The sequence below is a fragment of the Aplidium turbinatum genome, chromosome 9 (genome assembly GCF_918807975.1).
Source record: "Aplidium turbinatum chromosome 9, kaAplTurb1.1, whole genome shotgun sequence".
Taxonomy (NCBI): Eukaryota; Metazoa; Chordata; class Ascidiacea; order Aplousobranchia; family Polyclinidae; genus Aplidium; species Aplidium turbinatum.
This window is the reverse complement of record NC_137480.1, coordinates 26620644-26646632: the sequence shown is the minus strand read 5'-3', so window position 1 is coordinate 26646632 and position 25989 is coordinate 26620644. Positions and strand designations below refer to the sequence as shown.

The 25989-nt window shown below is 38.1% G+C and overlaps 3 protein-coding genes across 5 annotated transcripts; 2 read left to right on the top strand and 1 right to left on the bottom strand.

Annotated features, from left to right (window-relative positions):
- Positions 1 to 1083: 1083 nt before the first annotated feature.
- Positions 1084 to 6233, bottom strand: LOC145777440 (galactosylceramide sulfotransferase-like). Of its 2 annotated transcripts, none has more exons than XM_082588811.1 (4): positions 5947 to 6233; positions 4149 to 4248; positions 3459 to 3570; positions 1084 to 2525 (listed from the first exon to the last, which is right to left on the bottom strand). In XM_082588811.1, exons 1-4 carry the CDS (start codon positions 6102 to 6104, stop codon positions 1657 to 1659), a joined length of 1239 nt encoding a protein of 412 aa, XP_082444937.1. In that variant the 5' UTR covers positions 6105 to 6233; the 3' UTR covers positions 1084 to 1656. The 2 variants fall into 2 exon arrangements, with proteins under 2 accessions (XP_082444937.1, XP_082444938.1); XM_082588812.1 differs by having other exon boundaries at positions 3459 to 3567.
- Positions 6234 to 9475: 3242 nt separating this feature from the next.
- LOC145777733 (cytochrome P450 2J4-like) lies at positions 9476 to 16957 on the top strand. 2 transcript variants are annotated; one of them, XM_082589175.1, is made up of 10 exons: positions 9476 to 9597; positions 10724 to 10873; positions 11880 to 12010; positions 12422 to 12521; positions 13342 to 13451; positions 13654 to 13772; positions 14361 to 14470; positions 14629 to 14773; positions 15442 to 15602; positions 16216 to 16957. In XM_082589175.1, the coding sequence occupies exons 2-10, from the start codon at positions 10811 to 10813 to the stop codon at positions 16564 to 16566; spliced, it is 1290 nt and encodes a 429-aa protein (XP_082445301.1). In that variant the 5' UTR covers positions 9476 to 9597; positions 10724 to 10810; the 3' UTR covers positions 16567 to 16957. The 2 variants fall into 2 exon arrangements, with proteins under 2 accessions (XP_082445301.1, XP_082445302.1); XM_082589176.1 differs by lacking the exon at positions 9476 to 9597 and having other exon boundaries at positions 10713 to 10873.
- A 1137-nt stretch (positions 16958 to 18094) lies between these two features.
- Positions 18095 to 25344, top strand: LOC145777594 (cytochrome P450 2U1-like). The gene is made up of 9 exons (XM_082589014.1): positions 18095 to 18221; positions 18762 to 18907; positions 19280 to 19379; positions 19867 to 19976; positions 20271 to 20389; positions 22537 to 22649; positions 22865 to 23009; positions 23215 to 23372; positions 23572 to 25344. The coding sequence occupies exons 1-9, from the start codon at positions 18159 to 18161 to the stop codon at positions 23887 to 23889; spliced, it is 1272 nt and encodes a 423-aa protein (XP_082445140.1). The 5' UTR covers positions 18095 to 18158; the 3' UTR covers positions 23890 to 25344.
- Positions 25345 to 25989: the final 645 nt, after the last annotated feature.

The window sequence follows — 25989 nt, the reverse complement described above, 5'->3', positions numbered from 1 at the left end:
CTTGAAACCAAACTTTCTTGACAATGAGTAAATTTTTGCCGTCTTTAAAAGACCCCTTGAAACAAAGTGAAATCTCGGGTTTAGTGTATCAAGTTTGAAACCTTTCTTGACAATAAGTAAATTTTTGCCGTCTTTAAAAGACCCCTTGAAACAAAGCGAAATCTCAGGTTTAGTGTACCAAGTTTCTTGTGATCGTCGTATCCAGGCTTACACCCGGTAGTTGAAGATTTAGATTAAGTGGGCGGGAAGGCAAGGAAGCCAATCTTCGTGTCTACCTTCAAGCATGCCTTAAAGTGTCCGGCCAAAGACACAGCCGCATGCTCTTGAGCGGTGTCGAACCGGCGACCTTTCGATTGCCGTTCCAAGGCTCTCACCACTCGGCTATGCAGCCGACTTTCTTGTGATGATTGCAATTTAATTTATGTTGGCCAAACAAAACGAGATCTTAAATCTCGCATTAATGAACACAAAAGAGCTTTCAAATATCAACGCCCTGAACATTCTGCTCCTTGCATGCATGCCATAACTTCAGATCATAAAATAACTTGGAGCAATTCTAAAAGTTGAAAGTGATTATAAAAAGCGAATGTTTTTTGAAAGTTGGTTCATCAATCAAAAGCCTCATGTAATGAATCGCAATGATGGCATCTCCTTTCCTGCCATCTATAAAAAACTATTGTAAGTGCTTATTTGACGTTGTTTTAAATTGGTTTCATGCTGATTGTAAAACTGTGCAGTAGTGCGTACAAAACTCGATTCATGACTCATGCCGTTCACTCTCCTATCTTGTTGTTATTTAAGTTTCTTGTTGATCGTTAACAATTAAGTCTCCCCCTTTTTTTCGAACTTATTTCAAACTTTGCGCGCGATAAGTTTTTGTCCAGAAGTTGAATTTTCATTTTGCATGTTTAGTCGTTTTCAGCAATATGTCCTGTGTTTTGCCATGCTAGACAGGTAGTCACTACCTGGTCTAGCCCCCTGAAGTAGTCAGTCGTGTCTGATTGACGAAACGTCGGAATAAAAGCAGATTGTCACTGTATACATCTGGTGATAGTTTAGCTTAATTTGCACCAGTAGAACATCTCATATTATTTAATTTAATGCCTGGTGAACAGCCTCATTCAATTTTCAGTATCTTTCTAACTTGTTTTAAATATTTCTAAGAAAAGGGCTTGTACAACATGTCAGCCACGTACGACATAAATCAGTTAGCAGACACAGTGGTAAAACATAAAACTTAGATATGAAAATCAATATAAAATGAAGATAAACAAAAGGTAGAGCAATCATTAGTTGACATCATCATTCATCAATGAAGGATGGCTTCACAACTTCTATACAAAGAACATCTCTAAACAATATGGCCTTGGTACAAATCGTCTTCATGCTGGTATTATTTGTCCCCTTCAAATGGAAGAGCTGAAGGGGGTTTCGAGAGCTGTGGAAGGAGATGATCTAAAGAGTGACCAAGAGTTGAAAACGACAACAGACGATGATTGTGACTTCAAATATATATTATTTATAAAATCTGGTCTATTTTTGTCGGCCTCCGCTTTGTAGTTTACACGAATAGACTTTACAGACGCCATGGAGTGTAAAAGATTTCCTGCTTTATAAATGCACAACGTTGCTTAATGTCCTCAAAGTTAATCATCGCTAATGAGCGCTGTCAAGAGACTGCATTTTAATGGCAGCACTTTGTACTTTGAAAGCCACCTTGCTCAGAGTATACTCATGCATTGTGAACAATCTGCATTCATCTGCTTTTCTTGAATATCTTTTCATTTTCTTCCCAACGGTTGGTCTCGTATTTGTTGCAACTTTCTGGGAACTGGCATCGCCTGCAGGGTTGCTTGTGGAAAGGATAACCAGGCATTCCTCGGTTAAGTTTCCTCGAATGTATCGTAGCTTTCGGACAGATTCCGCCATCTTCTGGTGACCGTATTCTTTTACCCTCAACCAAAAGGTGGAATTGAAATATTTATACAAAATAACATCAGCACTATTCCACTCGTACACTATTTCACGATGTTTTCTCCCGAGCTCCGTTTTCTTCGACTTTTCCTTTGCCGCGTAATGGAGGACATGAGTCAGATCCCAGCACATGAGGTCCGCCAGTAGCACCAGAGACTCATCCATGTAATCTTCTATGAGAACCAAATCAAACAACTCGCTGAGGAATTGCACAACCAACTGGACGTAACCGATTTCTGAGCGATGATAACCAAGCGCAAAATAAACGGGGTTCTGTGCTAACTTGTTGTAAGGGGCAGATGAGGCAAGATACTGGAACTCTTGTGCTCTCTCTAGCCAACGTTGGAACAAACGTTGAATCGAGTTGTTTTGCGCCAGCTTGATCTTCTGGAATACAGGAACAACTGACCTGTAGTCTTTGAATAAAGTTTGAAACATACGCGCTGGTTCACTGAGCATAGTCACCCACACTGTGTCGCCACGCATGACTGAGCGAACAGCTTGAATGTCCAATCTCATGTTGTGACAAATGATATTGTAAGGAGGCCCACCTGCAAATAAATTTATATTACTTGATTTATCTATAAGAAATTGAGGACGTACGTCCTTGGTTTTTTATTTGCTGAAGTATTTCGGTCATTTGTAACAATTTGCGTAAAATATTTCGGTCATTTTCGATTCAATTTGGTCATTTTTCTGCTATTCAAATATTTTTTCAAGCTGGTGTCTGGTAGTCTACAGAGGTCTAAAATTGCTTGTCCAGACAGCAAAATGTGTCTTTCTTTGTCGCTAAATTGTCTAAAAACGTTGCATCAAAGTAAACAAAACGGATTTTGCTAGCTAAATATTTTATACGGTAACTACCGTAGGGCTACGCATAAAAATAAGTTTCACTGAGAAACGTTTTCTGGTTTCGTCTATGCAAAACCTTGTCAGCATGGAAAGTAGACAAACTTCTGAATCAACGAAAACTTTGATACTTTCACCAGCGAAGCTTATGTTTGGAACAATAACGACACAAATTGTTTATTGACACAAAAAGTAATTGACACAAAAAGTCACAAAAACAATTGAAAACGAATGAATTACCAAAACATCTCCACGAAAAAAACACGTAAATTTGAAATGTTCTCTAGTAATATTTAAAGTAAACAGCTCATAAACAAATTCATCTACCAACCATGCTGTAGCCTGATCATTTCAAACTATCAAACCAATTATGCTGCAATCGTCATCATAGATTTGTAGTTTGTACGATATTGTGTTCTACTGCTACGAAATGACTACTATATAAATATTTATAAATACAACATAAACAAACAAACTTGAATGATTATAAGTGTTGTGTTTGAGACTTGTTGCAATTCTAGTGTCAAACAAACCAATAATATTTTGCTACCTAAAAGACAATTGAGCTCGTGTAATTGAAAATCTATTCATTGCTCAAATGACATATTGAACAACTCGATTATAATCAAACTCACCATGGGGGGCGACAGAATCCGCATCAAAAGATAAAGGAAAATTAAAATCTTTCTTGTTGTGAGGCAAAGCAATCCGCTGTTTGTGTTTCAATCCATATCTCAGCAAAATCTGCTGAAAATAAAAATTACAAAATTAAAATGTTTACTCTTTTACAAGATAAGCAAAACATTTGATGTTCTTGATTGAACAAGAAAAATGTGGCCTCGTGATATTGGTGGGTCCAGAAACAACAAATACCACTCAACAGAGAATGTGGCAACTCTATTTATTAGGAAACATTTTGTCATTTGAAATTTGAGAATAAAATCAACCATTTTGTTGCGGAATGGTGGTTATGATACCACTATGCTTAGAAAGATGGCTCTCAACATCCATTGAGTAGAAGGTAACAACTGACTTGATGCTTTGTGGTGTTTTCACGGTCTCTTTGTTCAGTAAAATTCGTTGCTATTCAATCTTTCAGAAAGTAAAGTCAACTTTATTGATGCAAGAAACTGTATCTTAGGCGAAACAAGACATGCTTGAATGAAGATGAACATGAACAAAGTGAAGATGAACAACTTTCTAGCCTCTGCAAACTTAATCTTCAACTGCCAGGCATAAGCCTGAAATATTTTCAAAAATGATAAAAAAAGTAGTTACAAACCGCAGTGTTGCCAGAGACAACAAATGCAAAACTATTTTTGTACCAGTATTGGTGAGTGAGCAGCTTTGTGAGTCTTTACAAAAACAATATTACTCTTGGGAGTACATAGAGATCTGCCTGTTGCAGCTAAATATTGCCGATGACTGCAAAACAGAAAGCATCATTTTAGGTAAGGCTATCTTCTTTGAAAGTTTTGCATAGAAACTTGCATCAAAACATACATCAAAATTAATACATTAGGCAGTAGCTACTTAATATTATTATAACAATTAATAGATGTAATGCTTAAAGCTTGGCCAATATGCTAACAATTGCATATTTTTGTAAGCCTAGTCAGATTTTATAAAATATAGCATGTGGAATTTGATTGCTTGTGGAATCTTTATCAAATTGACAAAGCTTGTACGAGAAAGTTTAATCCTTGTCAGCCATACATAGTCTACTCTTAGAGGCCTTGAACCACTAACACCCCAGCCAGCAAGCCTGACTGAGGCCCAGTAAAAAGTTAAGTGGGCACTTAAACTTGTGGGCACACCATGTAAGTTATTTATAGGTCCCAAATCCGTTAACACAAGTCCAGCTTTTGGTGTATGTTCAATTAATTGCACCAAACCGAGTCCCATCTCTTAATTTCAACTTGTTATTACTTTTTCTTTAGTTTGAAAACACAGAATAAATGAGCATTAATGTGGGTTGAATTTGGGCTGCAACCCAGTTGTAAAACATGGGTGGTAAGCGGGTTGTCCAATATTAAAAAATGTTTTTAAATTTAACAAAAATATTTTTATTTGCTGTGTAAAAACAACTTTGTCAGTGTTGTTTTTACACTGCCAAAAATTATTGCAAAGGTTAATATGAGATTTCATGTGGGTGCAGCTTGGAAAGCCATTTGCACAACAACATTATACAAAATTTTATGTTGTTAGATGTTAGTTGTTAGTTCAGAATAATAGTAATTTAAATTATAGCAACATAGATATTTTTACACATTTTCTTCTTTCACCTTTCTTTCAACTACAAAGAAAATCTAGTTTTAATACCGGTACATCTGAACTTGAAGTTTTTTGGAGTGAGTTTCAGTGGCACATCGTGTTCGTTTGGGATCCAGGAAACCAAAAACATCAGTTTGACACCGCTCAAAAATTTTTAAACTGGACTGCCCAATTGGGTAAGAACTTGAGCCCGAAAACAAATATAACTGGGACCCAATTGGGCAGCCAAATTGGGGTCTAGTATATTTCCCCTTTGGTACCCATTAGGGCCCCAATTGTCATTGCTGACTGGGACAGCCCTAATCACAGATAGGCCTAAATATAATGTTTATAAATCTCTAAGCTTCAACTCAAAATTTAGGGAATATATATACGGTATGTATGGTCTGGGTCTGCTACTATTCGGTGAGTCCGATTCGGTGAATCCGATTCGGTGAGTCCGATTCGGTGAGTTCCTAACCTCTAACACCTAACCCCTAACCCTAAAACGGCAATGATAATTAGGCTACGGTACCCGATAATTAGAAAAAAAAATTGAAAAAACCCCCCCTTAAGGGATCGGACTCACCGAATCGGACTCACCGAAACGGCCATTCCGGTATGGCCTACACAACAACACAACTCTATATCAAAGCACAGAAAAGAATTGTCATAAAAATAGCTCCAATTGACAGATCAACAATACCTCATCAACTAGCATCAAAATGGCCTAGGTCTTTTTTAACAAGTTTTGAAGTACCAAAAAAACAATTCCCACCTAAAATGATAGCGTGAATAATGCAATATGTCAAGCTTACCAATATATATGGCAACTAAAAATTTAGCTTAATTGTTATTTAAACAACTTACAGCTCATGGTATGTTTGACCCAAAGGAATCCATGCAGTGAAAACAATCCCAGAAATAAAAACACAGAATAAAAAACTTTTGAAAAGAAAACGGTTTTTTGGTACCACTAAAATCATCTTGAAGTGATTGGCTACACTAGACTGTGAATTGGTATCCATTTGAATTCTATTCAATTTATTTTTTCTTTGTTGGCGTGAACATGTCACAGACAACTCCAAAGTAAACGCATAAATTTGTCACCAACAAAAGGAAAACTATGGCAAAATCAAAAGGTTTCAAATATGCATAAAACAGCGCTTGAAAATCACTATATTTAATTTGCACAGCTACCAAACCCAGAAAATATATATATATAGATAGAATTTTTTTTTTTTTTGGGAAAACAAGCCTGCAATTACCACTTGCAAGTACAAGGAAGATTTAAACTTTACTACACACAAAAGAAATTCAAGATTGCCTTGGTTCCAGATTTTCTGTCAAGACTCATAACTCTATTAACATCGTGTCAATATTGAAAATAGTTAATATAATTCAGCCAATAAGCAAGTCACGTACGTTGTGAGCAAAATCTTACTTGTCCTGATGTAAACTGCAGCCTGCAGTTGCACTCAGCCAGTGCCGGTCTTAGGGTATTTTGGGCCCTGTGCGGAATATGCTTTGTGGGCCCAATGACAATGATCCAATTCCGTAGCATAGCTAGGTATTTTGAAAGGGGAGGAGGCTGGTTTGACGGTCGGCGGGCGAAGCCTGACATTTTTGAAAAACTTAGATAAAGAAAATTTTGAAACATTGCTTTGAATTTGGAGCATTCTGAGAGCATGTTGAACAAAAATTTGGGTATAAATATTACTGTAAAATGGTGCTGTCCAGTGGCATAGCAAAAGGATAAGATCATGCTTTCTTTGGCATTTTTTGGAAATAAAGCTATGTCTCTATGTTGAGTCTGGATGCAACCTATTTCGTCCCCTGAAAAATTCGTACCCCGATTTCGTACCCTGAAATTGGAGTAACAAAATCAAATTTCGACCTATTTCATCCACTGAAAAGATCGAGAGAAATCTTTAAATGTTTGCGGCAACTCCGATCAGCGACTTCGACTCTGTTGTTTTTTTTCTCAATCTTTTCAGGGTACGAAATGTTCAAGGGACGAAATAGGTTACACCCGTTGAGTCTCTTTGTTTTCTTGTTGCTAATTCCTTTGTTGAATTTTTCCATTAGAAATGACAAAATTAACGCATTTTCTGAGTAAATTGCGGGCCCTGTGCGATCGCACAGTTTGCACACCCCAAAGACCGGCACTGACTCAGCATTCAGCAATCAACATTTTAATTTAGATCAATAACTGTAGTATCGTAACTATGTTGCCAAATATTTTTTAAGTTTTCGACCAAGTAAAATTTATTCATCAGTCAAAAAAGACAATCAGGCCAAAAATTACAACATTATATGCAATTTGAGTGTTTCAATTAAAAATATAATTGAAAATTACATAGTTTTAGAGGTAGGTTAGTCCCACAACAATATAGAAAAAAATTAGGAAATTTGCAATGAATTTGTAAATATGGTGGCCAATTAACAAAAACCGTTTCAAAGGTCCCACACTCTCTCTATTTATTATTATTATTTATTTTGATCAGACAAGATTGTCTTTTGTGATTTTCGTACTGATATGTTATTTTAAAAAAAATTGGTGACAAATCATTGAAATAGACTAAAAACCAGCGACTGGTGACAGTTGCAGTGGCAACTCTGCGCAGCAGAAACAAAATTCAAATAGAATAATTACGTCTGCGACAGAGAGGATCGGGGCAGGGTTGCCATATTGACGTTTTTTCTGCCAAATTCCACAAATTTGGCGTTTTTTGAAAGCGTTTGGCAGGAGAAAATTACGTTTGGCAGTTTGGCATTTTTTTGGCATTTTTTATTTTTGTGTCTGGCATTTTTTTGTAATTATTACGGTACCGGTACAACTCACCACTACAGTTTTTTAAACAACTTTTATTAATGAAAAGTCCATCAAAAAACTTTAATTTATGGTCTGGAAACTCCGAATTCCTAATTTATTGAAATGGAAGCTCCAGACCAGAGGCCACTGGCCAGTCACACCAGTCACCATTCACCAACCAAAGTTGGAGTTGGACTGGGCAGCTGGAGGGATGCGGTTTTGACATTTATTTTCTTGCCAATAGTAAGTGTTAACAGGGTATGGTTAATGATGCGCAGTCGCACTGTTTGAGTTGAAAGCATAGCTTAGGCCAGAGATCTTGTAGAAATTTGAACCGGAACGTATTTGGCCTACCGGTATGCTGTACTGTGTATGAATGGCTGGCTGGGCTGAACATGTTGACATACAGGTAGGCAGTAGGCTATAAACCTATACGGGAGGCTACTGTCTCGAAGAGCACACGGTCACTGTGCAACTTACCAGGAATTTCGTTGACTTGAGCTGCTGAATTGGTACCGGAAGTTCCTCACCAGTACCGTACATGCAGTCTATTATATATGGCATGTGAAAAAGCAGATGAAAATGAAATGCGTTTTTTTATCAGATTATAATCAAAATCTAAAGTTGTAGTCTGCAAGTGCCGCCCCCAGACGTGCCGCCCGGGGTGGTCTGCCCCCCACCCCCTAGATACGCCACTGCAGATCACCTTCAGTTAAGCTTATTCAAACAGAATATTTGCGATACAAAAGTTTCAGACAGCTGTTTGATATTATAAATGCATGTGAAAACCCATCGGATGCCAGAATAGCTCCACATCCACTTGTAAAAACATGCACTACAAGGCCAATTGGTCTTTATCACCTTCCTCTGATTGCGCTTGGTTGATGCTTGATAGCTCCAGCTATGTGGCCGCGTACAACCTTTGAAAGTTTGTTTTAATTTAGCTTGATACATGCAGTTTGTGTTTTATTATTCATACTAAGTGGTTTATCAAGTTAAATTGAGACAATATACCATCAGACAGAGCTATATGTAGCACCAAATAGTATGGTGTATGACCTTTCTGACTAACAGGACAAGTAACTACTAACACTAACAGTTTGGCAGTTTTTTTTGGCAGTTTTTTTTTGAAACCCTGAAAAATTTGGCAGTTTTTATGAAACATTTGGCAGGCAAAGCTATTTTGGATCTGACAGCCCTGGATCGGGGTCGAGATTTTCACGCTCCGCACTTGCTCCGCCTCCGAACTTGCTCCGCATCCACTTAGCAACTCTCCAACTCCAGAAGGAATGGAAATAATCTCAAATGCTTGATCTTTGCGAAAGCTTTTTCTCTGCGCTTTCTGGTGCAGAAAATGCAGTTGCCACCCATGGTCCAGTACTGTACTAAATAAACAAACATGGCTTGCACAAATGTGTGTTTGTTTGTCGATATAGTCTCGACAACTCTCAAGGAAGTCTACAATATCAGAAGCTACGTTTGTTGTTAACGTACAAGGGGCTCTTATTGCAGAAATGTAGCTTGTACCGTACTTTACTTTATTTTGTTGCAGGCATTGCGAGAGTAGGCTACGTCATGTAAATCAGAATTGTCAAAGCAATGTGCCGCGGAACGCTAGTGTGTCAGCGTCGCAAAAGGGTCGCGCGTGCCGTGAAAGTTTGGAGATTTGGATGTTGCAGCCGTAGCGCGAAGCTGCAAAGTGTCAAGTCAGTTCAAAAAAGATCATTTATTTTGTGTTACAGTTGAATCATTAAATTAGATTCATTAAAATAGAAAAAGTCCGAACCAGTTAGTCAACAGTACATCGACAACTATTTACAATGGGAATTCACGTAGACAGGAATTTCTACCCTGCCATCACTGCTCACATTGCTAAAAAGTAAATAGGCTAGCTTTACTGACATAAGCTACCTTGATTAAAATACAGCTTAGATGACTTCTATCGTGTATAACCTAGTTTGTTCAACGTAGCCTACCGTAGCAGCTTCGATCAAAACGTTGTTGAAAGGCAAGATTTCAATAAAAAACAATGACGTAAAGGAAGGTGGTGTGCTGCGGTAGATTGCTCTTTGGTGACACTCAGAAAAGTTTGAAAATCGCTGATTTAGACTAGGCTGATGATGATGGTTATCCTTTGTCTGCGAAAGTGGCCGAGTGGTTAGCGCGTTGGGTTCGCAGTTGAGAGCCTGCATGTTCGACTCCAGCCACTCGCAATTGCTGTTGTTTCTCTGGGCAAGAAACTTTACGATAATTGCCTCTACCCAGTGATCGATTTCGAGTAATGGAGAGTACCAAATTTAAGTCATAAGCAGAGTAGACAACCGGAAACAGACATTGCCGTCGGCTGCAGCGTGGGTCAGGTGTACGTCGGAAGGCGTACACCGATGCATAGCGCTCAAGTCCGCTTTCCCGCAATGCAGGATAAAGATAAACAAACAAACAAAAAAAAAATGATGATCTTTGTAATAAAAAACGCTATCAATAAGTTTTTGAACGGCAAATGTGTCCAATCCTGGCTGTAAAATTTCGGTTACATCTGATACATTTAAGGTCCTTTGGCCAGACCATTCTAGACTAGGCTACACTTTTCACGACTTTAACCTTCCCACCAGTCCCCGATATTGAATTCGTTTTAAAGGCAGGATTCCAGATACTTCCAGGATAAACGAATGCAGATTAATAAAGTTTAAGTTGTCATTTTTTGTTATCGCGATGTCTGCGACCATTCCTCAGATGGCTGCGTGCAGTGTTTCGGTTGCTGGGGCTGTTTTAGCAGCATTGTTGTTATTTTGGTGGGCACAACCGCTTTCTAATTATCCTCTTGGCCCCAAGGGATTCCCTTTATTTGGAGTCTTGCCTTTCCTTGGGCGAAATCCGGAGCAATATTTTTGTAACTGGAGCAAGGAACATGGCGCCGTCATGTCAGTTCGCCTAGGTTCCAAAACAGTCATCATTCTCAACACATATGACGTCATAAAACAGGTACGTCGAATACTTAAAACAACAAGATTGCTCAAGGTGTTGTGTGCTTGATATTTGGTGAGCAATCTCATCGTTTGAGACTTTGCGGCCGAGGGTCTACCTCTTCACCATCCCGGATGTTAATGTTCTTCTTGCCCAGACCGCAAAATTTGTCATTTTTACATTGATTAAAGGTCTGCCGACGTTGAATCAAAGTAAAAATAACAAATTTTGCTGTCTGTGTGGCTACAAACCCGACAGCGTGGTTTGTCATCAACAAAGTTTTTGGAAAATAATTTCTTCAAAGTATTGCAGGAATGTTTTTTTGTAGAATAATTGTAGAGTTGATTGGTAGAACAGAACTTGAAAGTAGCAGAATAGGTCGCTCAATGCTCATAACTCGAAACTAAAGTGTTTTGTGAGACTCTCTTGTCAGAGAATAATAATTATTATTGATACAATTATTGCGTATTAATTGCAACAATTACAAATGAAGGAGATCAACAAAAGTAAAGTTCGCATGGAAATTAAATACCTTTGCAAGTGAACTAAAAGTTGGTAACTCAAATAACAGCCCAATGCAATCCAAACAACCGTCCGCACTCGGGGCCGTTGAGAGGATAATTTGGGCCCAGTACCAATGAAATCTCCGGGTCTCAAATCAAGACAACACGAACTATATCCAAAGAATACGCGGTAGTTTCTTTCAACTGTCGGACTTCTTGAAACGATTACTGGCCCCTAAGCCATACCGGGCCCGGTTCCAAAAGTACCCCTTGAACCCCCGCTATCAACGCTGCTGTTTACACCTCGGGGTGGTAAAAGGATTGATCTCACCTTTAAACTAAAGTGTCATTTGAACAAACAAAAAGCTTTTACCTAGAACTACTTGCATGCTGATATGAAACTTGAAACGTACATCAACCTGGTTTACTTCAATGCTGTGTGTTGTGCCTATCTCCTCTCACCTCGGCTATCTAGATGAACATTTCGAAAAGAAGTCGTTGCAATATTTTGTTGAATTTAGGTTTTTCATGACGAGGCCTTTTCTGGGAGGCCCAAAGGAGAAACTGAAAACGTAGGAAACAATTTGGTCTCAAAGGATTTCAAATCAAACGTCACTTCCATAATCCAGTTCACAAAAGAAGTTCTGACTGAGTGAGTTTTGAAAATAATGCACGGTATAAGCTATAGGCTAGGCCTAATGTTTTTTATCCAAAAAACATTAACAAGCAATTAATAAAACAGTAACCAAAAGTAACTTATTCATTTTTACAAATAGCTAAAAAGGTCCGAAGCTGTTTCTTTTTTAGATACAAAAATTTTTTTAGATGAAGCTTAATTTTTACATACAAAAAAAATTGCCACGAAAAATAACAAAATATTAAACAAAATAATACGATAAATGTGTCGTACCCGTTGACGTTACTCAGTTTTATAATTTGGTTGTAACCTACAACAAAGTAAACTCTCTACAAAAGTTTTGTTGATAAAACATCTTACAAAGAGCTATCTTTTGGTCTGTTTGATCCAACTGTGCTTTTAAAAATTTATTTTATTTTATTGAAGCTTCAACAATGGAAAAGAAGAAATGGAAAACTTGAACGAGGAAATCCAATATTTTTTGAAAAACCTTAAACGGTCCGGATGCGAACCTGTTGATCTGATGGTAATAAACCACCATCATATTTGCATCCGTGTGTTGATGAGACGATTACACTGCGTATTAAAAATTTAAATAATCTTTTGTTATCCAATCATTTCAAAAATATGCAATAGAATGAGTTTCCCTTTTAGCAGCATGATCGTTGCTTACTTCAGAATGTAGATATTAACGATCTGTTTTAGTCTGATGCTGCGAGTTCGCTGTGGAAATAGCGGATTACACTAGCACGTCACCTCATCTATTAATCAACTGATTCAACCAAATTTCCCAGCAATAACGCCTAACAACACAGAAACAACAGCCAGCAGCCTCAAGTTAAACATAAGAGCCGCAGGAACGACTCACTAACTTCAACACCATTCGTCACAGCACACGACTAGAGAACTGTGTTCCGAAAGCTAATGTAGCCTAATTCACTGTTACCACAGCGAACTCGCAGCATCAGGCTAAAACAAGTCGTCTCGTCTACATTGTGAAGATTTCAAAAATACGTGATCATTGATATGCTACTCAAAGGAAATCGATATAACTTCTAGCTATCTAATATCTCATAACTTAATAGGAAGTGAAATGTTTATTGGAGCGACAGTTGATTTTGTTTGAAAATAATGAAATAATCTTTTCACAGTTATTCAAATTGTTGCTCTGTGTTATTTATTAGCCTAGAATACTATTTCACTTTCTAGTTTTGGCAGCCCTTCTCAGTCATCCTGCTCGTAATAACGAATAAAATGATGTTTCATGCTGAGGAAAAATCCCTATATTGCTATATTTTATAATCTTCTAATAAAAACGCTCACGACAGTCACTTCCCTCCTCACAGCGTCATCTTCTCTGTGTCGTCACAAACATAATGGCGCGATTGACATCCGGGCATTCTTACGATTACAATGATTTGGAATTTGCGGCCATTATCGATGCAATATCTAACAAGTCGGTGGTAAACCTATGTAACTGATATTGCAACTGAAAGTTTTACAGCAAAACTGTTGTTGTTGTTTGTTGTGTCTTTCACGCAGTAACCAACTGATTAACTTATTAGAAATATTTTTAAAGGTTCCTGTCTTGTGCAAATTATTTGAGACATAGTGTGATAAGAAAACAACGAAACACAAAAAATTATTTCTTTGTATAGAATGAAACCTATCAACCCATTTCTGGCAATCTCCTTCAACTGCTTTCCTTTCCTAAAGCACCTTCCTTTCTTCCGGGACTTCCACATTAATTTCGTGGATCGAGAAACAAAGCTGACAGGTATTTCCCCTAAACTGAAAGTATATTAAAACCTTGAAGGTCAGTGACGTCATTTTAATTTAAATAGAAAATTTTCAAGGGTTTTAAGCAGGTAAAACTAACCCAATTAATTAAGCTAATCAACAATCATCTAATGTCTCAATTACAAAGTTTTCCTATGATGTGAAGTCGTCGAAAATATAAAAACAAACCCAGTGATTTGTGTGCGGACAAAAATACCTCAATTGAATAATATGAGCAGAAAATTAGGAGAACCATAATGGATGCTTGCACCGGATGCCCGACTGACGGAGTTAAGCCACTGGTTGTATACTGTAACTTGTCTTTGCTTGGTTTTATATGCATATGGACTTGGACATGGTCCACCAAAATGTATTTCAAAGATTATCTTCAAATTCTTACTATATTCTGTTTAAATAAAACTGTTATTCTGTTTAAATACAATGCTTTTTTCAAAGATTGTACTAAATTAACATGTTTTTATTTTAGAAACATGGCAAGAACCTGGTCATAAACTTGTTTTGAAAATTTTATTTGAGTTTGAATCTTCGTGAAATGCTGCTGGATGCTTGTTTTCATTTCTTCCAGATTCGCTAGTCTCGATGGTCAAGAAGAAAAAAATGAATCTCAAAACTTTCCGAGGTATGAGTGACGCTTTTCATGAGGACAAGACAGTCTTCGGGTCCCCAGGTATTTCAGTGAGTATCCCAATGACAACCTTCATATAAGGTTTGTTAAAAGGTTTATTAAAATTTAAGCGTTTTTGTGAAAACTTACAATTTGCTGTGATATAAACTAATGATTGACGCAAACGTGAAAAGGGAGCTTGGTTCATTTCTCCTCCTCTTCTCATTAGGACAGAGAACTACAACTTCTAGTGAGGAATTTCTTCATCGCCGAAGTAGAGTCGATTGTCATCCACATACAATCGGCCGTGCTGGCTTTGTTAACCTTACCGAACTATTACAAACGAATAGTTTTTGAAATCGATTCCTTGAAAGGTAAGGTTTGAATTTGAGCAGACTGACATCCGATGGCTGAAAATTTAGATTAAGTTAACGCGAAAGCTAGAAAACCAATCTTTTTGTTTGCCTTGAGTTATGATATTAAGTATCTTGCTAAAAGCACAACCGCACGCTCTTGAGCGGCATCGAACGACAAACGCAGCATCAACGCTGTAACCGCTCAGTCATGTAACCAATAAAGGGAAACACGAAATCAAAGGTCAGAACAATGCAACAAGTCTTGTGCTGTCTGGAGAACTTGCTCTTCCGATCTTTACTGATTGCTCTTGGAGCGAAACTGCAAGGTTCAATTTATCTTCTAATGATGTGATGTGACAATTTACGTTTGTGTGATCATCATGACCGTTTCAAGTTTGTTTAATGATCAAGCACTTGATATTTTTTCTTATCTTTTCTAAAACTTTACCGATAGCCTAATACGACAATGACTTAAAAAACTGATTTCGGTAATTTTTGAAAGATGTCAGCTAACATTGCACATCACAGAAAAGACAGAGTAAATCTGTTCATCAGGCATTTGATAAATAAAGTGCCTTGCGTTCTTAATTATATTAGCGGTTAATCAGTTAGCGGTTACTGTGATAATATAGTAGACACATGGACGTCAAAATTTTCTTTGCTTAAAAATTCGTCACTTTATGAAGTTTCTGGAGGGATAACAATGAAGCATCTTGACTCGCTCCCCTTCATCAACGCTTTTCTGGCTGAAACCTTCAGGATGACAACCTCCCCCGCGTTCAGCCTTGCTCGTCACGTAACCATGGCAACGAACCTATCAGGTTATCATCTTCCGGAGGGGACAGAGGTATTCGAGGCTTTCTTATCTGCATTTGTGTTTTGTTTTGATTGTCTTAATCGGTAACATCGCGATCTTATTGACTTTAGTTTATCGCTCTCCTAGTTGAATTGTAACCTGTGCAAAAGGAAAGCTGTAATGCAGCGAGCCCTTATCATTACATCCAATGAGTTTTCTTTTGCTAGAACGTGGTAATGCTCAAGTGATCAACGATTGATCAGCTAAAGCAGTGGTTCTTAACCTTTTTTTCCCCAGCGCCCCTTTTCAGAGATTTCCATAGTCTGGCGCCCACCATAATATAAGGGCTGTAGCCTACTAATGACATTTTCTTCCAAGACTATAAGGCTAGCCTACAGCCAGTAGTAATTAGTTATTAGTTAGTAAGAAAAAACTAGTTTAAGCCGATGTTAGTTTTAATACTAAAAAATCAGCACAGATGTGCCTTAAGGCTCTTAACTTAAAAGTCTTAAGGCACATCTCTGCTGATTTTTAGTAGTTAGTAAGAGTTACACTAATAACCATTATTGACTGACTATTATTATGACCAGTCCTTATGGTTTACTTGCACTGCCTGCCCACTGCCTGTTCCGCTTTGCTTGCTTTAGCTGTGACGTTGTTTCAGGTCATAGCCAACTTATGGGCGGCCAACAGAGACCCGGATGTATGGAGTAACCCGGATGTGTTCCTCCCTGAGCGTCATCTCGACATCGATGGAAAGTTTAAAGATTTAGGAAAAATGTTGAACTTTGGGACTGGGCCAAGGTCTTGCCCTGGACAAGAGCTTGCAAGAAACATTGTATTTCTGGTGTTTACAAACCTGCTTCATACGTTTACAATAGCGCCATCTACCGATAACATACCATCTTACAATAATAGACACAACTCTAATAATGATTTTCGAGAATTCCAAGTTGTTTTAATCAACACTTATTCAACAGAACTTCAAACTTCTCATTCAATTGGTTCCAATTGAAATACCTTTAAACAAAGCATTTGGAACGCCAGTCGCGCGATGATTCATCCGATGACTCCATCGATAGACAACTCCATCAAGCCACGAGTGTTGCCAGCAACATCATGTCCATGGAGTTGCACAAGCAAAACGAACTTCCTCCTCCTCAGAAGCGTGATCTTTACTCAGGAGCACTTAATGGACAGCACTTACAGTTACACAGCACTCTTATTGTTGACGTAAGTTGCTTTAATGTTTAACTCAAGTGACATTTGAGGCAGGCAACAGTATAAAATCATTATCGACCATATTCCCCAATGCGGCTGCACCAAAAAAATGAGAAAAGGCTTCTACAGGACTAAAAGACAAATTTGCAAGCATTACAAATCTACTTTTTGTAAAATAAATATCATCCATCTCAAATGAATAGCTTCAAATCACTTTTCTCTATAAATTACTTTTGTAAACTTATTATCGGAAATGACGTAATAAAACTCGAGGATGCTTTTGCGTTTTTGTATTGTCGGCAATCAAAGCGTTGCATTCGTCAGAGAATCCGGTCATGCACAGTTGCAGAACGTGTAAGACGGAACAATAGTCAGTTTAGCTCAATTGGGAGAGAAACAAGGTTTTGATAGTATAGAAATTACTCAAATAACCAAATTGCTTTCTCTGATAGCAACCATGAGTATAATTTCTTTTGTTCTTGAGTGTTGCAGCAATATGAACCTGCGGTTCGGAAAACTTGTAAAAACAACAGAAGAAAATTGTGGCAGTACTGTTTGTTGATGAAAAGAGTTTAGTTTGCTTAACATGACTTTATAGTACCAACCTACATGCTTTTTATCTCGCATAATCATCAATCTCATTGTTAATGTTTTGCGAATCACTTCTTAGAACAAAATGGTGAGATCCTTGTGACGTAAGGTTACTCATAAAGACATGCTTTGTGACAGACAAGGAACTATGACTTCATCAACATTGCGGTGACCTCACAGGTTGATGTTATATCAGTGAAGATGACGTGTGATCTGGCAGAGCGCATTGTGACAAAAAAAACTTTACTTCGAAAGCTCGAGGTGTACAAAGCGACTTATAAACTTGGCCCCATTTTTTCTTCAATGTCCCATCAGCATGTGGCCATCAGGGTAATTGAGGTTGTGTGTCAGCTGGGTAGGAGGCAAGCAGGCCGTCAGTCTGCCGTTCATAAAGATGTTATGCTTTGGTAGGTAAAGTCCATATTTTTATGTAAATTTATCCTGTAGAATTGCACTTTGGCAATACTTGAGTTTTACTTTCAACTATTGCAGCAGTTTATGCTACTTGAAGTATTCTCAAGTCTCGTGAGTATCACAGCCTGCAAGTTATCCAAAGTTTAATTTGAAAACATGGTTTTCGATGAAGTGTTGAAAATACTGAAAATGGTTGCCGGGAAAATCAACATTTGGGCCGTTGGGGCAGCAGCTGTGATATTCTGGTATTGGTGGAGACGGCCAAGTTCCAAATACCCCTCTGGGCCCAGAGGTATTCCCCTATTGGGTGTCCTACCATTTCTGGGAACAGAACCAGGTCGTACAATATACAAATGGAGCCAGGAAAAGTATGGCCCAGTTATGTCTATCCGCTTTGGCTCAAAACCAGTGGTGACGTTGAACACTTATGACACAATAATTCAGGTGAGTTGCAGAAGATAGTCATTGTTTGTTGATAATAAATAAAGTAACGCAAAACAAACTTATTCTTTGTAAACATACGTAACTATCGGAAGGTATTTCAATACCCGATAAAAGTTGTAAGCACACAATGCCGTGGATTCCTTTTTTGCTTATAATTGTGATAATCCGCTTGGGATGTCCGAAGTAAATCCTCTTTTTTGTCGGTGATAAATTCCTCACTAAGAAACTGTTTCCGGACAAGAGGAATTATGACAAAACACTAATTTTGGATTGTTGTACTGAATCATATATAGGCTATCAAGCGCTTTGTCTCAATTTGAAAATGAAGTGAAGTATTATGACGATAAATGCCCCCCCCCCCCCTTGTTATTGTTGTTCGGTAAGAACAAGTGGATTCCCTAACCTCAGTCAGTTAGTGACCTCGTCTCTGTATGATTCAAAACAATTGAACGGATGTGAAGCGTGTGGGATTCTCTCAGATCCCACACGTTCAAACATTCTTTCTATAAATCCGCTGTCATAACAATAAAATATCTTCAGGCTTTTGAGGAACAAGAGAAAAAATATTCCGGCCGGCCCTGGGTGGAGATAGCCAGTCAGTTGTGGGGGCGGTATGGGGTCGCCCTCAAAGATTACGGGGACGATTATATAGCTCAGAAAAGCTTCATGCGACGAGCTTTTGCAAAGTAAGTATTTGTATTCTTTTGACTTAGACTTTCTAACACATAAAATCTTCTAAAGTCTACCAACAAACCACCAACAAATCATTTCACAAGTAATGCCCTAAATCTGTTGTCATCTCATGTTGGCGATGTTTACAATTTTACTTAATTTAAAAAGTGTAACAACGTGTTTTCGTGAAATGCATTCTACTTATTGAAGCAAGAGCTTTACACCAGTCAAAGAGATGAAAATTATTATTGCATGACGTCAACATCTTTGGCGCATCATTCGCAGTTGTTAATGTTATTGGCCTACAGAGTAACTTGATGTTTTCTGTTTATTGGCATTATGACCTCACAAATCATAAATGAAAACATCTTTTCTTTCAACTCCAGGTTCGGTGGAGGAATCAATGGGCTCCAGGCGGGAATGGATGAAATTCCTCATTTTCTAAACAAACTTGAAACCTCAGCAGGAAAGCCTATCGATCTCTCGGTACAGATATTTGTCAAATTATTAATTTAGTTTTCGTAGCACCTTGCTTAACAATCCAACAACTAGGAGTAGTGAGAAAGTTCAAAATAGTGTGGCAAGAATTCGTTCACAACTCCAAAATAATTAATCTTCTCATATTTGCCTACCTGCCCTCCTTAGCAAGCTCTATTATCTCCCAGCCAGCCATGTAAAATATGAAATATCCTCACTGCTTGTTTTAAAGATTCTACAAAAGTGTGGGTATTGCATGCAGAATTTTTTTTAATTCTTCAGCATTTTTTGTTGCCTAACCTAATCCACTATTGCCTAACAATATTAAGCTGCTTTCAAACAATCTGAGTAAAAAGTCACTTCAGTTTTCTTTGTTCCACAAATCATGAAAAAATTTCCTAATTCAAAACTTTCAACCAACTGTCAAACCTAAACTATCCTTTTCCTAAAATAGTCAAGTTGAGTGAGTATTTGAAGAACATGGCCTTGTTTGTAGCATGATGTTCTCTTTGCTGTTGGAAACATTGTGACGAAAATATGCGCGGGAAAGCGCTACGACTATGACGACCCAGAATACTTCGCTGTCATGGACGCAGTGGAAAGAGAGTAAGTCAGACTACTAAGGTCTTAGATTAAGTTGTAGAATTCATATTAATCGTAAGAGCTGCATTTTTGCTTTTGAAACGTCTTTTGTTGTTTGGGTGTAGCTGCATCTGCTTGTTAACAGCAATCGATAGGCTTAGCCTTGGCCTTGCCAGGTTTTTCGTCAGCAAACAAAATCAACTTTTTCATGGAACAAGAACTGGCCAAATGTTCATGTCCAGTATGAAACTATACAACACAGCAATAGTCTGAATGTTGATCAAGTAAAAAGTTGACGGAATATTTCTGGTTGTTCAGGTCGAACCCACCCAACCCGACGGCGCAGATCATCTGCTACATTGTGCCTTGGCTGAGTTATTTTCCTCCGTTCAGCGCAGCAGATAAACATTTTCTCAATTGTGAAAAGGATTTGGCAGGTAAACAATAATTTTGTGGACGTAGCCTGCTGCAGTGTACTGTAGCCTACAATTCGCTTGGCAAGTTTTTTTATTTGTTTTTGCAAGTCGTGATACTCTGTAAAATGATCTAATTGCACAAAGCTTCTTCACGCTTAACAATTTAAAGCACGATAAAAAATATGCCGGGTGAGTGAAATTCTAGATAAGTTAAGAGGAAGGCAAGGAAACCACCATTCAGGCTCAACGCGTGCTCTGGAGCGGTGTCGAACCAGCGCCTTTTGGAGCATTAAAACACAGCTCTAATAACAAACTGATCATGTTATTATGTCCTAATGCAGGGCTTCCCAAACTGGGGGTCGCGATCCCCCAAGGGGTCGCGTAACAAACTTCAGGGGTCGCAGAAATTATACCAATTTGCACAAGGTAGCCTACTGCATATTAACACTTCTGTGCGAGGTGCTGTGACAGTTATTAACTTTATTAAGAGTCGCGCACTCAATAGGCTGCCCGTATTTTTGAAAATTTATGAGGTGAAATGGAATCGGAGTTAAAAACTCTTTTACTGCATCGTTTGTAAAGTGAGGTGGCTTTCAAAAGTTAAAGCTTTAAAATGGCTAGCAAATTAATGTTGAAAACCGAAATCGTGATTTTTCCAACAGAATAAAATTCAGTCTTAGTCCACCATTTTGCAATGGCATCTAGCTTTACGAATTATGTCAAATGTCAGATTTTCTTGAAAAACTAAACGAATTTAATTTGTCCCTACTAGGAGAAAACATCAATATTTTGCATTGGAATCTAAAATTGGTGCCTTCATCAAAAGATTGAACATCTGGAAACCAAAATTTCAAATTGATTTATCTGAAATGTTCTCACTTCGCCTATACCGTTCCAACCTAAACAACATTGAAACCGCCTTGAGACCTGCATCAGCAAACACTGAGCCACAGCTGGACTTGCTTTTTTCGCAGAAGGCAGTCACACCCATCACACTGAATAAATGTGTTTGCTTTTTCGTTTTGTTTCCAGTAGGCTGCCCATAGTCTTCGTTGTTACGGTCAGAAATAAATAAAAATAAACTGAACTGAGTACCAGTAAATTGTAAGTTTATTTGGTTTTCGTTAGATTTCAGCTTTTCAATAAATATCACAATTGTATATTTCGCACTGTTCGTCGTTTTAATCGTAAGGGGCCGCGAAAATTTTTAGGAGATTAAAAGGGGTCGCGAGCAAAAAAGTTTGGGAAGCCCTGTCTTAATGCGATGTAATGGCATGCGGAACACTTTCATGCTTACAGTTCCGAGGTAAGACCTTACAATGTAACAACAGATATTTACGCAACAAACAAAAAGCAATTATTATTAAATAATTGAGACAATGTCTTCAATTTTTCTACACCACTGCTAGTGCCGTGGTATTTTGATAGGAATCGAACCGGCAACCTCAGCACTTCCCGATCCCTACACCATCCTACGTTGCAATTTGTAGAGACAGCGAGTAAAACTTGTTCCAAAAAGTTTTCCTACCAAACCATCAACTCAATTTTTTAACTTTTAACCAATTTGAAAACATTCATTCATTTAATACTTCACAGTGTAGATTCAAACGATCTGTTATAGCCTGATGCTGCGGGTTCTTTTTGGCAATATCAAATTACACTAGCTTTCGGAACACAGTTCCCTAGTCATGTGCTACGACGAATGGTGTTGAAGTCAGTGAGTGGTTTTTTAAAATGGCTCTTTGTTTTAGCTTGAGGCTGCCGGCTGTTGAGTTTCTGTGCTGTTAGGCGTTATTGCTGTGAGGTTTTGTTGGATCAGTTGATTAGTAGATTAGGTGACGTCACCTAATCTACTAATCAACTAATCTACTAATCAACTGATCCAACAAAACCTCACAGCAATAACGCCTAACAGCACAGAAACTCAACAGCCGGCAGCCTCAAGCTAAAACAAAGAGCCATTTTAAAAAACCCCTCACTGACTTCAACACCATTCGTCATAGCACATGACTAGGGAACTGTGTTCCGAAAGCTAGTGTAATTTGATATTGCCAAAAAGAACCCGCAGCATCAGGCTGTAACAGATCGTTTGAATCTACACTGTGAAGTAAGCAACGATCATGCTGCTAAAAGCGAAACTCATTCAACTACATTCATTTAATGTTCAGCCGCTATCCAGCCAATCATCGCGCGACACGAGGAAGAATACGATGCTGAAAACATCAATGACGTCATAGACGCTTTTCTTGAGCAACGAAAGAGCGGAGAGAAAAGCTTTCAAGTGGGTGGTAAGTTTAAAAAGAAAATTTAAATAACGAAACAACAAGTTTGTAATGTTGGTATTTAGAGAATAAGTTACAGACAAATGCAGAGACTTTATTTCAGGAACATTTCTTGCATAAAGAAACATTCCTGAACGTTACTTTGATGCTGTTTCTGAGAACAACTAAAATTTAACCGATCATTGAGTTTTGAATAAATATTATTTTTCCAAAGGAAGAACGACAACTTCTCGCTGTTGTTCGCGATGTCTTCCACGCTGGAGCACAACCGACGCAGATCCAGATCCAGTGGTGTGTCCTTGCACTTCTTCGTTACCCAGACTATTACAAAAGAATGAAGGAAGAACTTGACGCGATTGGTGAGAAGGAAATTGTGTTCACTTTATCACGTGATCAATTTCGTCATAATACAAAACTATTCCATCACAAAGCGACCTCATTTTACTAACCTCGAGTATTTTTTTATATTTGTGTAAAAAAACAGGGAATGTTCAAACATGTGATCCTGGTTTATTTAACGCAGAAGATGCAATAATTGTTATTATCAGCGTCATAATATTTTAGCTTCCACGGTATCTCTTAACGATCGTTCCAAGTTGCCTTTCACGCGCGCTTTCATATTGGAAGTCATTCGGATCACTACGATCGCACCAATCGGTGTCAATCACTACGCCGTCACATCCGGGAACCTTTTCGGATTCGAAATACCGAAAGGAACTCAGGTATGGTGACGTCACTAAATGTAATCAATAGAATCTGCGTATGATCTCATTTGGTTGCAAATATCCTGGTAATATGAAGACAATTGCGGAAGAAAGGTGCTCATTTGTGAAAAACTGGTCTTATACAGTTTACCTTACACTAGGCCAGCACAATACAGAGGTAAATAAATAATTGAGAATAATGTTTATTTCATTCCAGATGATGTCAAACTTGTGGGCCGCAAACAACAACCCAGAAGATTGGGAGAACCCCGATCTTTTCAACCCTGATCGTCATCTCAACGCAGATGAGGAGCTCATTGAATCGGCAACTGCAAGGGTGATCACTTTTGGGGTGGGGTTGCGGGGATGCCCCGGGGCAGATATCTCTCGGATGATGATCTTCTTAGTATTTTCGAATTTGGTTCGTTCGTTTGAAATCACCGCCGAGAAGGAAGATCTTCCAAACTTTAACAATGGCTACAACTCTGGATTCTACGCTCCCATTCCCTTCAAAGTCATTTTGAAAGAACGCTAAGCGACTTCTCACGCGAGATGAAGCAGATTGTTCATGTCAATAACAACTTTAACTTTCAAAATTAAACTGACTTCATGAGCTTATTTAACCGCGTTCCATCAAAGCCATTTGTCATTGAAATTTTCATAAATAAGGTCAATGGACTTCAAGTAGTTGATTCCAATGATGCTTTACCAACTACGAACCAGTTTACAAAGTGATGTCATGAGAACAATGCCCGTGTCACCACCTGACCTTCGTTTGAACAACTGCGCTGGGAATCGATGGAAGTTAATACGCGACAAATCACCTTTATTCTGCCTCAAAATATCAAAACAATACACGTCAACATAGCAAAGGTCAAGAAAAAGGTAGAAGCGACAAAACGCGAACGTTAAAACGTGCTTGTGATCGAAGTAAGTTATTGAGTTTAAAAAAATTTGGCACGGTCGCAACACCTTCAGAAAAATTTAAGATATAAAGGGAAAATAAAAAAAGTTACAAAACAAATAAACATATATAGGCTATAACTTTATTAGCCTACATAACTTTAGCTGATATATTGAAGATTTGTATGGACAGTTGCTATGAAGATCGGCCATGGTGCGTTATCAAGAGTGCTGATGGTCGTAAGGGGAACACGTCTTGATGCGTTTAGCTCATAGCAAAGAGCAAGGCAGGCAAAGAAAACCCCACAAAGAAATCCTACCACGGGCAAAGCCATTTCAAGCGCAACGCACCAGGCCTTGCACGACTCACAAAATAGATAGGTAGGCTATGACTTGACGACATGAAACAATGACAAAAAACAAATAAATCAAACTAGCAAAAAACAACATCATTATCTTGCGGAAATTCAATTATACCCAAAGAAGTTATGTCTTAAAGATATCAAGCGTGCTTTGATAAAAGTTGCGTTGATAAAGCGATAATTTTAGACCCCTGTCAGCTAAACTCGCCACTTCCACACCGATCCAACGTTGGCTAACGTTGAATTAATGCAAAAATGACAGTCATCGCCAGCTGGAATGTAGTAGTGGTATGTCCCAGTAATATGATAAATTTGGGTTACCGTATGTTTTACACGTTAAACCATATTAAAGTGACAAAAAATATCCAATTTGGCATATTACGTTAAAAAATAGATAAACAATCAGACAATAGCATAACGATCCAGTCCAAGATATTGAGATAAAACAACTGGTTGGAGCACATGGCCAACGCTTCACCGAAAGATGGAGATTGGTCAAAAAGGATGGAAAAACTTGTAACCTACAGCAGGCTATATGAAGCAAAGTCACAAAAATACCCAATAATTTTAAACTTATACTTATGAGGCTGCAAGATATACACTTTTCAGGTCAGCTGTGGTCAGAAGTTTGACTTGAACTAAACACAATTTGAAATTAACTAAATCGCAAATCAAGTATTTGTTTATTGATGTTTCATTTGTTTTTATGGGTCGTTGTTTGTTAATAAATTATTCAGTGACGTGATAGAACACCGTCTGCTGATAGTGAAAAAAAATGGAAAGTCTAAGGGAAGAGTTGATATTAAAAGGGAGCAGAGAATTTAAAGTCAAGTAGCAATTACAACGGTCTTAACGTTTCGGTCTAGCAACACGGTATGACGTCAGTCTCTCCCTATATCAGGGGTTCTTAACCTTATTTGTTTCGTTTACCCCTTGTCGAATGAAAAAAGTAAAATTTACCCCCACCGTTTTGGTGGCCCCTTGTGATGCATCGTGTCCAGTCAATCATGCGAAGAAATGCAAAACATCCTTTTATGTCTGGATTTACCTTGGCAAATATCAAAAACAAATTGTTTATTTGCCGAAGACACGATTGTTCTTGACGGGGTCCTGTGAAAAATAATTACTCAAAAGTCCTAAATAACTATGATAAAAGCACACAAGAATGTTTAAGTTTTTTTCTTTTATTAATAACTGACACGCAATTTCAACAGTCAATCAGTGAGACTTTTGTGCTTGCTTTCCACGAACAATTTTGGAGATTCTTGGAACAGTCGTTGAAAGAGCTACTCGCATGTCGTCTTTGGGAACTAAGCGAGATCGATGCTTTGTGTTAATAGTCAACAATGAAAAGAACCCTGCTTCACACA

Excerpts from the sequence above, each read along its gene's own strand:
- LOC145777594 (XM_082589014.1), top strand. The coding sequence starts at position 18,159 with ATGTCTATCCGCTTTGGCTCAAAACCAGTGGTGACGTTGAACACTTAT. Across the intron at positions 19,380-19,866 it reads GAAAGCCTATCGATCTCTCG|CATGATGTTCTCTTTGCTGT; the intron begins GTACAGATATTT and ends CCTTGTTTGTAG. Across the intron at positions 23,373-23,571 it reads AAATACCGAAAGGAACTCAG|ATGATGTCAAACTTGTGGGC; the intron begins GTATGGTGACGT and ends ATTTCATTCCAG.
- LOC145777733 (XM_082589175.1), top strand. The coding sequence starts at position 10,811 with ATGTCAGTTCGCCTAGGTTCCAAAACAGTCATCATTCTCAACACATAT. Across the intron at positions 12,011-12,421 it reads ACAAAAGAAGTTCTGACTGA|CTTCAACAATGGAAAAGAAG; the intron begins GTGAGTTTTGAA and ends ATTTTATTGAAG. Across the intron at positions 14,471-14,628 it reads TCGGGTCCCCAGGTATTTCA|GACAGAGAACTACAACTTCT; the intron begins GTGAGTATCCCA and ends TCTTCTCATTAG.
- LOC145777440 (XM_082588811.1), bottom strand. The coding sequence starts at position 6,104 with ATGGATACCAATTCACAGTCTAGTGTAGCCAATCACTTCAAGATGATT. Across the intron at positions 4,249-5,946 it reads GGTCAAACATACCATGAGCT|TCATCGGCAATATTTAGCTG; the intron begins GTAAGTTGTTTA and ends TCTGTTTTGCAG. Across the intron at positions 2,526-3,458 it reads GGATTCTGTCGCCCCCCATG|GTGGGCCTCCTTACAATATC; the intron begins GTGAGTTTGATT and ends ATTTATTTGCAG.